Consider the following 13,076-nt stretch of genomic DNA (forward strand, 5'->3'; position numbering starts at 1 on the left):
CCAGGATCGAAACCTACAAACCCTGGGCCTCTGAAGCAGAGCACACGAACTTAACCACTATGGCACTGGGTCAGCCCCTCAAATTACATTTTTTAAAATCCTCTACAAACACGTTGTGTCAAAAATACAGCAAGTAATACAAATTACTTTTACATTTTGGTTAACATATGAAATAATTTTTTAATTGAAATAGAACCTTCTATCTATATTCTATTCACACAAAGACACACATATAGGTAATTTACTTTTCCCTTACCTGAATCAATACCAACAGGGCCAAATAATTCACTGAGCTGAAAAGCCAGTTCAGGGGGTAATGCCAATTCCAGACAGTCTATGGTCAGAGATTTGGCCGTCACTGGCATTGGATTCAACATCTCAGTTTTATCTTCTTCACCTACTCCAGCTGACAAAGTACTCCCTGCCATTAGAATTTTTTCCATTTCCCGTTCATCTTCATTCATAAATTCTTCTGTGTTTGGAAATTTCAAATAATCCTTTGGAAGATTTTCATTTTTCTTTATTTCAAAAGAGTCAGTAAAATAAAATTCTTCATTTAATTCAAGATTTGAAGTGTTCGATACAGAGTTTACAACATCAGACAAATTCAAAGAACGTATACTGTCTCCAATCTCTGTGACTTCTAGATTCTTCTCCATTTCACTCTCATCTGGAGTGGTAGTGACTTTTAGAGTACCTGGAAAAGACTGCTTACTGTTATATAAACCCGAAAGTTCTGCCTGACTATTAGGAAGCACTTCATTAGTATTCTTTAGATCTACAGTAGTAGTAGGAAATATATTTGTTATTAATCCAGGTTTTTCAGTAGTTGTAATTCTTATTTCTGCCTGCTCTGAGTTTCCCTTTTCTGAATCACAGGTAGACTGCATATTAATGCTACTGATACCACTTCCATGGCTAAATTCTGGCACAGAAAAATCAGAATCCTCTAAAGGTCCTCTTTGGCTAATAATTTCCTTCAAATTCAATCCCAGAGAAAATGGCCCAATTTGTGCTTCATCATATGATTTTTCGATATTCTCAAATTCAGTATCCTCACACAATTTAGTTTCAGAATCCAACAAAAGGCTTGTGGCCCAAATAATATCTTTGTTACACCTCTCATATAAGTCTTTTAGGGCTTCTAATGAAAAGGATCCAAATAGTTTACAAAGAATGTTAAGATTTTCAGATTCATCAGCACTGGTAAGCTCACTTTCTTCAACATACGTGCTTTTATCATACATTACCCTATACGGAATTGTTTCTTGAACATCTAATTTTCTGTTCATATTCAAAGCTTTTGGTTTAAATCCATCTAATCTTCCTGTTAATACTCTCAAAGAATCGGAAACACTAATTTTATTTTTTTCTATTTTCCATAAGAGAGCAAAATCCTGTGGTTCAGTCTGAGTACACACACCTACTTCTACTCCAGGGACTTCTTTAAGCTTTCCTTCTTGAAATTCAGCTAAAGTCTGTGGTCCTACCGTTCCAGGAATAGTTGGCGTACTATCAGTAAAAGTAAGAGACAATGTGTGCTGCCCATGGATCTTTTCACTTGGACAAGTCTTATCTTCGCAGGTCATTTCACTGGACAGCATTTCAGAACCTCCTAGAGAGGCGCTACCCAATGTTTTTAGTTCTTCAGGGCTTGTGCCCCAACAGGCCTCACGTGCCGTGTATAAGGATATTTCATTCATATTGTCATTAGTTCCAAATTCTAGGTTGGGTTCTTTCAAACCAGCCTTTGGCATTCTTGTTCTGTGCTCTCTCTGAGCTAAAGAATCAGATGAAGGCCAGTCGCCCACAATGTTAAACGAGTTTTTTTCAGTATTTTTATAAGTATCATACATACTGCTATTGAAGGATTCTGAAGTATCATCACACTGTGACTTCTTGTTAGCCTCTACACTTTCATGTGGAGATCCTCGTTGCTGGATACAATCTATATTCCCAGACAGACTATTATCTAATACTTTCTGTGATGGAGGGCAATTATACTTTTTGTCACTTTGTACAGAGGAAGCTTTTTCAGTTTTTCGGTTCCTTTTCATTCTCTGACCAATAGTCTTATCAACTGGCCAGTCACCAACAAAATTTGATAGCTCCTGTCTCTGGAACTTTTCCAAAGCTGATTTGCTTTTTTGTTTTCCAAAGGCTTTTTTCTTTACCATTGCTCTTTCTTCCAATACTTCATTAGCTGAAGACTTTTCATTTTGAAATGGCACAGTATTTGAAAGATCACAGTCTTCTTGATTATTTTCACCATAGCAAATACTCGGTGACACTCTGTCTACAAAACTATCTACATTGGTTTTACTATACTCTTGTTCAGAAGCCATTTCTTCTTGCTCTTCTTTTTCACTTTTGTCTGTTACTCGTAGTCTGCTTTCAAAATCAGAAAAACCCATGTCGGGAACTTCCTGAATGAAAGTACTCTCAACTTTAGGATTCATACCACTTGTTTCTTTTCTTCCTTTGTTTAAATCTGCATTAGGGAGATAAGTAACATTCTCAAGTAACATAGTTGCTTTGGTTACTTCAAGTTTCTTCTCTTCAATTAACTCTAGGTGCTTCAAAGATGAGGATAAAATATTTTCTTCTTTTTCAGAGGTAATATCTTCATTGTCTCTCGGGCTGTAAGATTTTTTTAAAAGTATTATAAGGAAATCTCTTAATGTTACTATTAATATCGTGATTTAAATTAAAGAAGGACTCAACTGAAAGACAGGGCACTTAACATTTATTTATTCTAAAAATTCTAGAAATAAACTACATTAAAATTACAAAAGCTAACCTTGATCTTTCTTTAACGCACTATGAACACATCCCTTTGTTGTAATCCCAATACCCAGCACAATGCTTGACATATAGGAAGCACTCAATTTTTTTTAAATTGCATAATAAACATGAGATTTTCAGTTAAGGTGCTGATTATGCATGAAATATTAAAGTTTAGGTTCTAAATTTGCTCCTAGAAGAAGACATCACCCCCCTGGCTTCTTTCTGACCTATTTAAGCTTAACGTATTCATGAAACCAGGTCTGCCTCTATACCACCTATCTGTCTTTGCTACAGAGGAAAACACTTAAGCTTCATTTATTAACAAAGTCCTAAAGAGTCAACAAACACGATTTGCACTATTAAGAAAAATGAAAGAAAGGGAGGAGAGCTCTCATTTGAGACGTCACTTGTCAAATTTTTAAAAACCATCCTCCATGTTAATTTCAGACTCAGAGCACTTTTGCCTAATCATTACACTTTGAACTTCAGTGCTTTTCCTTATTCAATTTGTCAACTCATCTTCCTTCCTTTCTTTCTTTCTTTCTTTATTCCAGGACCTCTCAAAGCCCCAACTCTCCCTTGAAGCCTTCCTAAGTGAAATCACATCTAACATTAAGTTTGCTATGGGCCAGATGCTATTCTAAGTCCTTTACAAGTGTTAATCATAATTCTTATAAGATCCTTATGAGCAAAGTGTTATGATTGCCATTTTAGAAATGAAGAGCTGAAGTAAATGCTCAATAAAAGAACATTTATCAATTTTCTCTTCCTAACTCTCAACTCCTTTTTAACAGAGTCTTTCCATATCTTAGCATCATAAAATACAGGCAATTCAGACCTCTATATGTATTTAAGGTTCTTCTTTACTCACTTATTTATTCAATTGTTTATATGTCCTAAATGTTTTGTTTTTTTTTAGGAAAGTTAGCCCTGAGCCAACATTTGCCACCAATCCCCCTCTTTTTGCTGAGGAATACTGGCCCTGACCTAACATCCATGCCCATCTTTCTCTGCTTTCTATATGGGATGCCTACCACACCATGGCTTACCAAGTGGTGCCATGTCCACACCCAGGATCCAAACCGGTGAACCCCGGGCCACTGAAGCAGAACATGTGAACTTAACCGCTGCGCCACCAGGCCAGCCCCAGTATATGTCCTAAATTTTTAACAGAATCAGTACTATCCCGAATTGCAAACTTTCAAAAGGCTCTAACTTGTATTACTTAGTAAAAGTTTACCATTAATAATTAATTTTTATGATATCAGCTTGAAAGAATATTTTTACTAATACCTAAGGAAATTAAGAAGTGATGTGACTATAGTAATAACAGAAAGGCAATAATATAACAGATAAATACTGGAATAGCAGGAAGTTACATAAAGAAGGCAGACGTATTCGTAGTATAAACATGGACTCACAAAACCCTGAGGACAATGAATAAACTCCCATTTCATTGCATATATAAACTTTTACTCCTCTTACTAACCATATACATTCTTCTTCAGATAAGACTATATCTAAACCCTACAAATAACAAATATCTACCTTATTTTTAAAGTTATTTGGCAGTGATTTCACAGTATTTTAAAAATCATATTTTTTAAAATTATGTTTCAAATTGAATTTTTGTACATAGGGATTTTAACCTACCTAGTACTTCTGTCCTCAGAAGAATATGCACACAACTCAATACGTTCAATTTTCTCGGGAACTGAAGAATTCATGATTATTGGCACTGAAACAAAACGTTGATAGTTTTCCAACATTCTTGTTATTTTTTCTTTGCTTATCCCATGAATATTGCGCCTAAAAATTCCAGGGAAGAAAAGGGTAGAAGTAATATTGGTAATTAATTTTTTAATCAAAACATATAATATCAAGAAAAACAATGATATGTTTCTGATATATTTCTAGTACATAAAAATATCAAAGCTGGTTTATTATGACATAATATATACTACTTGACTCTAATTTTCATTTTATTCAGGATTTCTTAAATTACCATTTTCTTAATCATTCCATACAATCTTTTCCAAACATCTTTTATCAACCTGGAAAAAACTAGCAGATCCTAATAACTTTAAAAGAAGTTATTCTCAGGCTGCAAAAAAATCTCATAAGAATATGACTAGCATTTCAAGGCTTTAATTAATTATTAACTAGTGAGTAAAACATTCCTCTACAAATGCTTCCATTTATGCCATTATGGCAGACTAGATGTCCCAAAGGGCCCTCCTGGTACAATAAAAGTGGACCCCAAGTGAATTAAATCAAACATACATTTTAAGTTCAAGCAAAGAAAAAAAATTTCCAGTATTTGAAGTCTCTAGATGACTAAATATGAAATTATATTTGTACTTTCAATCATGGTGGCTTATTTCTTTGTGTGGTTTTGTTTAGGAGCTCATATTTAGTTGAACCTAATATATGGGAATTCTCAGGCTTTAAACTGGGAGTGCTTTCATTCCTACAGCATCTGGATTTGCATCTGCCAGAAGGCCAGATGGTATGTGTTAGTCCCTCAAGGGTCTTGTCTCAATGAAAACATCTCAGTTGCAACTTTTCTATCTTGGGTTGGATCCAAGGCTTAGTGTCTGGATCCCAGGGCTAATATTAGCATTTGCCACCTGGGCAAATCTGGCTTTCATATTTACCTACCTCGATCTTGACTGGTTTCAGATCACAGAGAAGCAAAGAGATAGAAAATACGAAAGAGAGGTTAAGAGACATAGACACAGAAGACAGAGCAAAAAGGTCTACTATACATCTAATCCAAGTCCCAGAAAGAGAAAAGAGAGTACATGGGACAGAAGCAATTTAAAGAAAAATGGCTGAGAATTTTTCAGAACTGATAAAAGACATCAATTCCCTGATCTCAGAAGCCCAGCAAATCCCAAATAAGATAAATAATAAGAAATCCAGAACTAGAAACATAGTACTAAAAATGTCATTCACCAAAGATAAAGGGATGATATTAAAAGCAACCAGAAACTTAAAAATAAAAAAACTATTCATCTACAAAGGAACCAACTATTAGAATTACAGCTGACTTAACAATAATAATGGAAGTCAGAAAAGAGTTAAATGTTATCTTCAATAACAGAAATGTCAATCTAGAAAATACACAATACCTAGCAAATACATCTTAGGAGAATGGGATATAAAAGGATTTTCCAACTAAAAATAAAAAAGAGTTTGACATGAAGCAGGCCTACACTGTAAAAAAAAAATCCTAAAAGATGAATGCAGGCAGAAGGAAGTTCCCAGATGAGAGGTTTATGACGAAAGAAAAATTAAGCACAAAGCAGCAACTTCATGAGTGAAAACAAACACTGTCTGTACATTCTAGACAATCATAGCATGTATGTTGGTAAGTATCAGAGTCAAAATATTTGAAAGTCCTTGTATTTGTGAGGAGGAAGGCTAAGAAAATGGTTTAACTTTAAATTTAAAGTTAAATTTAATGTAACTGCATGGTAAAATTTTTAATGTAACCATTAAAAGAAAAATACTGTATATAATTTCCAAATTAGTAGAAAAGGAGAAAATAAGAAAACCTGCATTCAATCAAAAAAAAAATCCAAAATAAGGCATGACAAGAGAAAAAGAATTCAAATACATAATATCTGTGATAGGAGAAAAACTATTGACAGAAAAGGTGAGATAAATAGAAAGCACATAGAGTATAACGGTAAGAAACAAGACCAATTATATGAATAACCAAAATAACTGTAAAAGAACTGAGCTTATCAGTAAAAAGGCAAAGATGGACAGAGCGGATTTTTTTAAAACCCAGCCAATACTAGTTACAAGAGAGACATCTAAACATAAAGATACTGAAAGATCAAAAGTAAAAGTATGGAAAAAGATATAACACTCAAACACTGACTAAAAGGAAGCTGGTGTAGTTCTATTAATGTTAGACAAATTAGACTTTACAACAAAAATTAATATTAAGGATAAAAGAAAATCACTAGATAAGGATAAAAGGTTCAATTAATTAGTGATATAAAAATCTTAAGCTTATATGCACTTCAAAAAATATCCTCAGAATATATAAAACAAAAATAGGTAGGATTATAAGGAGAAACTGATATATTGAACATAACAGGGAGATTTTAACATACATGTCTCACGGTAGATTTCCTCATCCCTCTCTTAAACATTAATCCATCAAGCAAATTTTTTTAAAAAGTAAAGCTATAGGAGATGTGAGCAACAGAATAAATATGCATAATTTAATGATATATTAATACGCTATAACCAGTATACATTCTTATCAAGCAAACATGAAACACTGATAAAAAACTGATAATGAACTATGTCATAAAACTTGTCTTAAAAAAAAATCAGACTTAGTTATCACATAAACCGTGATCTTACCTACTGCAGTTAAGTTGAAAATCCATTTTTTTAAGAAGATAAATTTAAAAACCATCTGCTCAGAAAGTTTAAAACATAGCTCTCAATAATTCAAGGGTTAAAGAATAAAATCAATCATAATGCGAATTAGAAAATAAATGATAAAAAGAAAGTATTATATATTAAAATTCTGGCAGCAGCTAACATAGGACCCGGCGAAATTTACAGCCTCAAATGCTCATGTTAGAAAATGACCTAAACTTTCAGGTAAAGACTTCTAAAAAAACAGAAAAAAACAAAGCAAAATAGACTTTTAAAAAGCAAAGAAAGTAGAAGAGATGAATTAAACATAAAACAAATTTACAATACAAAGATCAATCAAGCAGACATGTTTATTTGAAAAGGCTAATAAAAAAATCTGATCTCTGGTGAGACTAAGCAAGAAAAAAAAGAAGGAAGATACACATAAACCTATTTGGATTGAAAATGGGAACTTGAGTATAGATGCTGCAGAGATGTAAACAGAGAATAACTACTTTAATAAAGTCTTAAGAAATTTGAAAACTCTGGTGTAATGGACAAATTCCAACTGAACCTTCTCACAAAGAAAACATCAGATCCAAACAGTTTCGTACGTTAATTCTATCAAACATTCAAACTTACATAAACTCAGAAAAAGAAGAAATACTTCCCAACTAAATCTGTAAAACTAAAACCATGATACCAAAGCCAGTCAAAGCAGGGCAAGGAAGAGAAAACTGTAGATCGATCTCACTCATTTATACTGATGCAGAAATCCTAAACGAAATATTAGAAAACCAAATCTAGTAATGTATCGAAAGGAGAATAAAAAGGAATGAACTACTGATAATATGCTACGACATGGATGAACCCTGAAACATGCTAAGTGAAAGATGCCAGACAAAAACGCCACATATTGTATGATTCCATTTATATGCAATGTCCAGAATAGGCAAGTCCGCAGAAACAGAGAAGCAGATTAGTGACTGCCAAAGGGAGAACTGGGAGTGACTTATAGCAGATATGGGGTTTCTTTTGGAGGTGATGGTTGCACCACATTGTGAATATACTAAAATTAGGTTGTCCTTTAGTTAGTATAGAAATCACTTAAAATTACCTCTTAAGAAAAAAATACCCTGACCAGAATTAAGTTAGGGCTAACTCTAAGGGAATCCATAGCATGAAGCAAAATACATTTTATGTCCATGATCTGAGTAACATTTTTATTCAAGTCAAACAATCAAACAAATAAAAACGTTTAACCTTGGGGGAAAAAAGGTGGGGGGGCGGGGAGTGAAATATCTCAACAGCTGGACATTTGCTACCTTTTCCATCTATACATCCTCACCTCCTTCCTGTATTCCAAGTCACTAGGCGGCCACAAGAATTTGTTCCTCCCAGGAGTACGTGGTTCAGGTATGCCAAACCCTAGAGTCTGTTCTACTTTCAGATATTGCCATTATAAGTAATAAAGTTCTGACTATATAAGACAATTGGGATTTTTCTGTTAACTCAACTTTAGGAACAAAAAGATACAAACTCTTCATAAACTGAAAAAGAAAAGTCTATAGGCAATACAAAATTTGTTAACAATTTTTAAGTGACAAAGCTGCAATCTAATCCATTTTGTTTCCTTCATTATTTATAAGGGGAAAAAATCTAGATGGACTTTCTATCACTGTCATGAAATAAAAAATATGTTAGATAGCCTTCAAGTGTTACCTTGCAAGTTCCTTTGGTTTGAACTTCCACCAGGTGTCTGGTTCCCGAAAAAGAACTTTATATTTATATTTTTGCGACTACATGCAAAAAAGACAAAAACATTTAAAAATAATTACTTCCATGAAATTAAATTCACTGTATTCAAATTCAAAGCATGTTAAAACTGGAAGAACCTAAAAGATTATCTAATCTTGATGAGTTTGTTAAACTGGTAAAACGCAATGTCTTTGACCCAGCAATTAACTTCCAGAAACTCAAGCTACTGATAAATACTTACGTAAGAGTGCAAAGATATATACACCAGGATATCCAGTTCACCATTATTTGTAACAGCCAAAAAATGCAAACAACTCAGTGGCTTTTAATATGGAACTGGCTAAATAAGTGAAGGTACAACCAAACAATGAAAATATTATACAGTAATTTTTTAAATTCTATATGTATTAACAATTAGAAAAGGTCCTTAGTATAAATTATTAAGAAAGATACAGAATTTTCTCTAGGGTAAAAAAGGATTATTCACATATTTATACATGTATAGAAAACTTCTGGAAAGATTCTCAAAAATAATATTGAAAGCATCTACTCAAGGGAGTAGGACTTCAGGTGTTCTTTCTTATGGTTTGAATAATTATCATATATATGCATGACTTCTATAATTTTAAAACTACTTCAAATAACAGCTCACTCCATTTTTCAAAACTCTAATATGACTATAACCTGAAAACCAAGCCCTACACTTGTGCACTAGATCCATCTCCTCTCTCCATCCCCAGGATAACTGGGTTCAGCAATTTCTCCCTCCCTCCTGAATCAATCCCATCACATTCTGTTTCTTCTCCCATCTTACTCTTAACCCTACTTCCCCTGCCAACTATCTCCCCATTCTCCTGCTCCTCTTTGCAGGAAGATGTCTAAAAATAATTACTGTATTCTCTGTCTCCAGCTCCTCTCTTCTAGCCTCTCTTAAACCCACTCCAATTGTCTACTCTACTGAAACTGGGGGCACTGAGACCATGAATTACTGCCACATTGAAAACTGCTATGTTGAATTCTCAGTCCTCTCTTACTTGACCTTTAGCAGCATTTGTCACAGTTCATCATTCTCTTCTCCTTAGACTTTTCTTCCTTACACACTATTGTTTTTCCTCCTACCCCACTGGGTAAGTGTTCTCAGTCTTTTTGCTAGTCCTTCCTTTTCACTCAGATGTCTCACAATGGAATGCCCCAAACTTAGTCCTAGATCCTCTACTCTTGATGTATACTCACTTCTTAGGTAATATCACTCCCTTCCTTGGCTTTAAATATCATGCATATGGTAATGACTCTCAAATACATATCTTTAGCCCAGAATTCGCTTCTGAACTCCAAAGTCATAGATCCAATTACCTATTCAACAAATTTAACATATCCAAACCCAGACTTCAGAAATCCATTACGCCACCCCCACCTCAAAACTATGCTATCAGAATCCTTCTCCATCTCAGCTGATAACAGTCTCCGGTTGGATAGGCCAAAAACCAACCTTGATGTCATACTTGACTCCTCCTTTCCTTTCACTTCCACATCAATCCAACGAGAAATTCAGTCGGCTCTACTTTCAAAATATATCCAGAATCTAATTACTATTGTCACCTTCACTGCTACCATGCCTTGGTGTGAGCCACATGATCTCTTACTTTAATTACTGCTATAGCCCTCTAACAAGTCTCCCTGTTTCCACGCTTGTCCTCCCAAGTCTATTCTCAACACTACACTAAAGTGATCCTATTAATAAATAGTTGGATCATGCCACCACTCTGCTTAAAACCCTCTGCTTTGGATTGATGTTTGTGTCTCCTCAAACCCCATATGTTGAAACCCCATTCCTGTCATGTGACTATATTTGAAGATAGGGCCTTAACTATGGAAGTAATTAAGATTAAATGAGGGCATAAGGTGGGGCCTTGATTCGATAGGATTAGTGTCCTTATAAGAAGAGACACCACAGAACTCACTCTCTACACCATGTGAGAATACAGCAAGAACATGGCCATCTGCAAGCCAGCAAGAGAACTCTTACCAGAAACTGACCCTGCTGGACCTTGATCCAGGACTTCGAGCCTCCAGAACTGTGAGAAAATCAATTTTCTGTTGTTTAAGCCACCCAGTCTATAATATTTTGTTATGGCGGCCCAAGCAGACTAATACATCTTACACGCCACTCAAGGTAAAACCCAAGGTCCTTACAGTGATCTGTGAGCCCTCACACAATCTCTCCAACCACCACTACATCTCTGACTTCACCTCCTCTCTCACTACGATCCCCTCAGTTTTATGACAAGATGCCCAAAGTGGTCACTACTATAATCTGTCATTACTGACAGAAAAGCCCAAAAGTCAACCCAGACGCCAAGGTAGAAAGTGACATAACAACCTGTAATGAGCCTAGTCACTTCCATCTCCTCACTACAGCACCAAATTTCATCCAACTTATTCAGGGCCTGATAACAGCCCAGGTCTTTAATTACCTAAAGGAGTGTCATGTAGCTCTTAGGATCAAATTCATTTTAAATGCACACACACACAGAGAAAAACAGAGACTATGAATTTAAAGACTTTTTCAACTCCCCTATCAATATGTAAACCTTAATAATATGTTATATCACTTGAGAGGATTCTGATTTACTTACGTCACGCTATATGATAGCTCACAAGGGAAGATATATATATTTATATTTTTATATATAGATACATATTTAAAGTAAAGTAATAAGTTTTGCCAGTTGCCACTAAGATATCTGACTGTCCCTTATTTATTCTCAATTTACTACTTAGCTACTTTTGTAAATGACAGTCAAAACAGTAATAGACAGTTATCTCCAATCTATTCAACTCCTCCAGAGCTCTTATTATCTTGCTACTAAAAGAAGCAAAAAGTGACTCTCCTTCTCTATAGTAATTCCTATATCTACTTTATGAAGAAAAAACTAGTTTGCCACTCTACAATAATTATGACTCCTTTATATTTCTGAGTTGAGAAGAGCCAAGGAATCAATAATGGAAAAATAGCTTTATATTTTCAATTATTATATAAGAAAAAACGGAAAGGAAAACATTATAGAAGCCTGAAGCAAAATGAAAATCAGAAAGAGTAATTCGAGGCCTTCTTTATTCTCTACACAGGAAAATAAAGTGTCAAAGAACTTTCTAAGATGACAGCAGGAAGCTAAGGAAAACCTACAGAGAAGTCAAGTAAGGTTAAGGGGGAAAGCATGCCACCCATGGTAAACATATTCACCTAGAAATTAGGAACTCCTAAAGCCAGAAAGCAAACCGAATTCCAGCTCCCAAAATACAGTAAAATCGTGTCTTTGTTTCCTCTACTGACACTGCACAGAAGTAAAATCTCATTTGCTTTCAAAAGACACAATTTTCTTCAGAAGGTGAAGCATCACACCATCAAAACAGTACAAGTGCACTAGGCACAGCAAAGGAGGTAGAGGCTGGACGTATCAAGGACATAGAAGAGGAAGTACCACATTCATTCACTAAGGCAAAAATTGAGGTCCCATGTCCAGGCATGTGCTAATCTTTGGGGAATAAACCAAACAATACCCAAAACTTACAAAAGCTTCATTCGTCAATTTACTCAATGAATATACATTTAATACATGTCAAGCATAGAGCTATACCCTGGAGATTTGATGACAAATAAAACAACAGTTTTACCTCAAGAATATATAGATGGCCTAGAGCCAAATTCAGCCAGTATTGGGATAGCCTAGCAGCTAAAGATAGTTTTTATGTCTTTAAAGAATCGTTTGAAAAAAGAGAAAAAAAAGAATATGCAAGAGAGACTGTACGTGGCCCACAAAACCTCAAATATTTACTATCTGGCATTTTACAGAAAAAAGTTAGCCAACCCTACTTGATAAAAACAGTATGCTTGTGGCCGGCCCGGTGGTGCAGCGGTTAAGTGCGCGTGTTCCGCTTCAGCGGCATGGGGTTCACCAGTTCGGATCCCGGGTGTGGACATGGCACTGCTTGACAAGCCACGCTGTGGTAGGTATCTCACATATAAAGTGAAGGAAGATGGGCACGAATGTTAGCTCAGGGCCAGTCTTTCTCAGCAAAAAGAGGAGGATTGGCAGCAGATGTTTGCTCAGGGCAAATCTTCCTCAAAAAAAGGAAAAAATCAA

At 35.0% G+C, this 13,076-nt stretch overlaps 1 protein-coding gene across 7 annotated transcripts in view; it reads right to left on the bottom strand.

Annotated features, from left to right (window-relative positions):
- The window catches only part of LOC124232943 (NEDD4-binding protein 2-like), an 86,524-nt gene that overhangs the window by 36,396 nt on the left and 37,052 nt on the right, over window positions 1-13,076 (bottom strand). For all 7 annotated transcript variants that reach the window (XM_046649897.1, XM_046649893.1, XM_046649894.1 and 4 more), the window contains 3 exons: window positions 8,896-8,972; window positions 4,441-4,596; window positions 257-2,640 (listed from right to left, as the gene is read on the bottom strand). In XM_046649897.1, the coding sequence (XP_046505853.1) occupies window positions 257-2,640; window positions 4,441-4,596; window positions 8,896-8,972 (2,617 nt within the window). The remainder of the gene's footprint in view (window positions 1-256; window positions 2,641-4,440; window positions 4,597-8,895; window positions 8,973-13,076) is intronic.

This window comes from Equus quagga, unplaced genomic scaffold (genome assembly GCF_021613505.1).
Source record: "Equus quagga isolate Etosha38 unplaced genomic scaffold, UCLA_HA_Equagga_1.0 146_RagTag, whole genome shotgun sequence".
In the NCBI taxonomy this organism is placed as follows: Eukaryota; Metazoa; Chordata; class Mammalia; order Perissodactyla; family Equidae; genus Equus; species Equus quagga.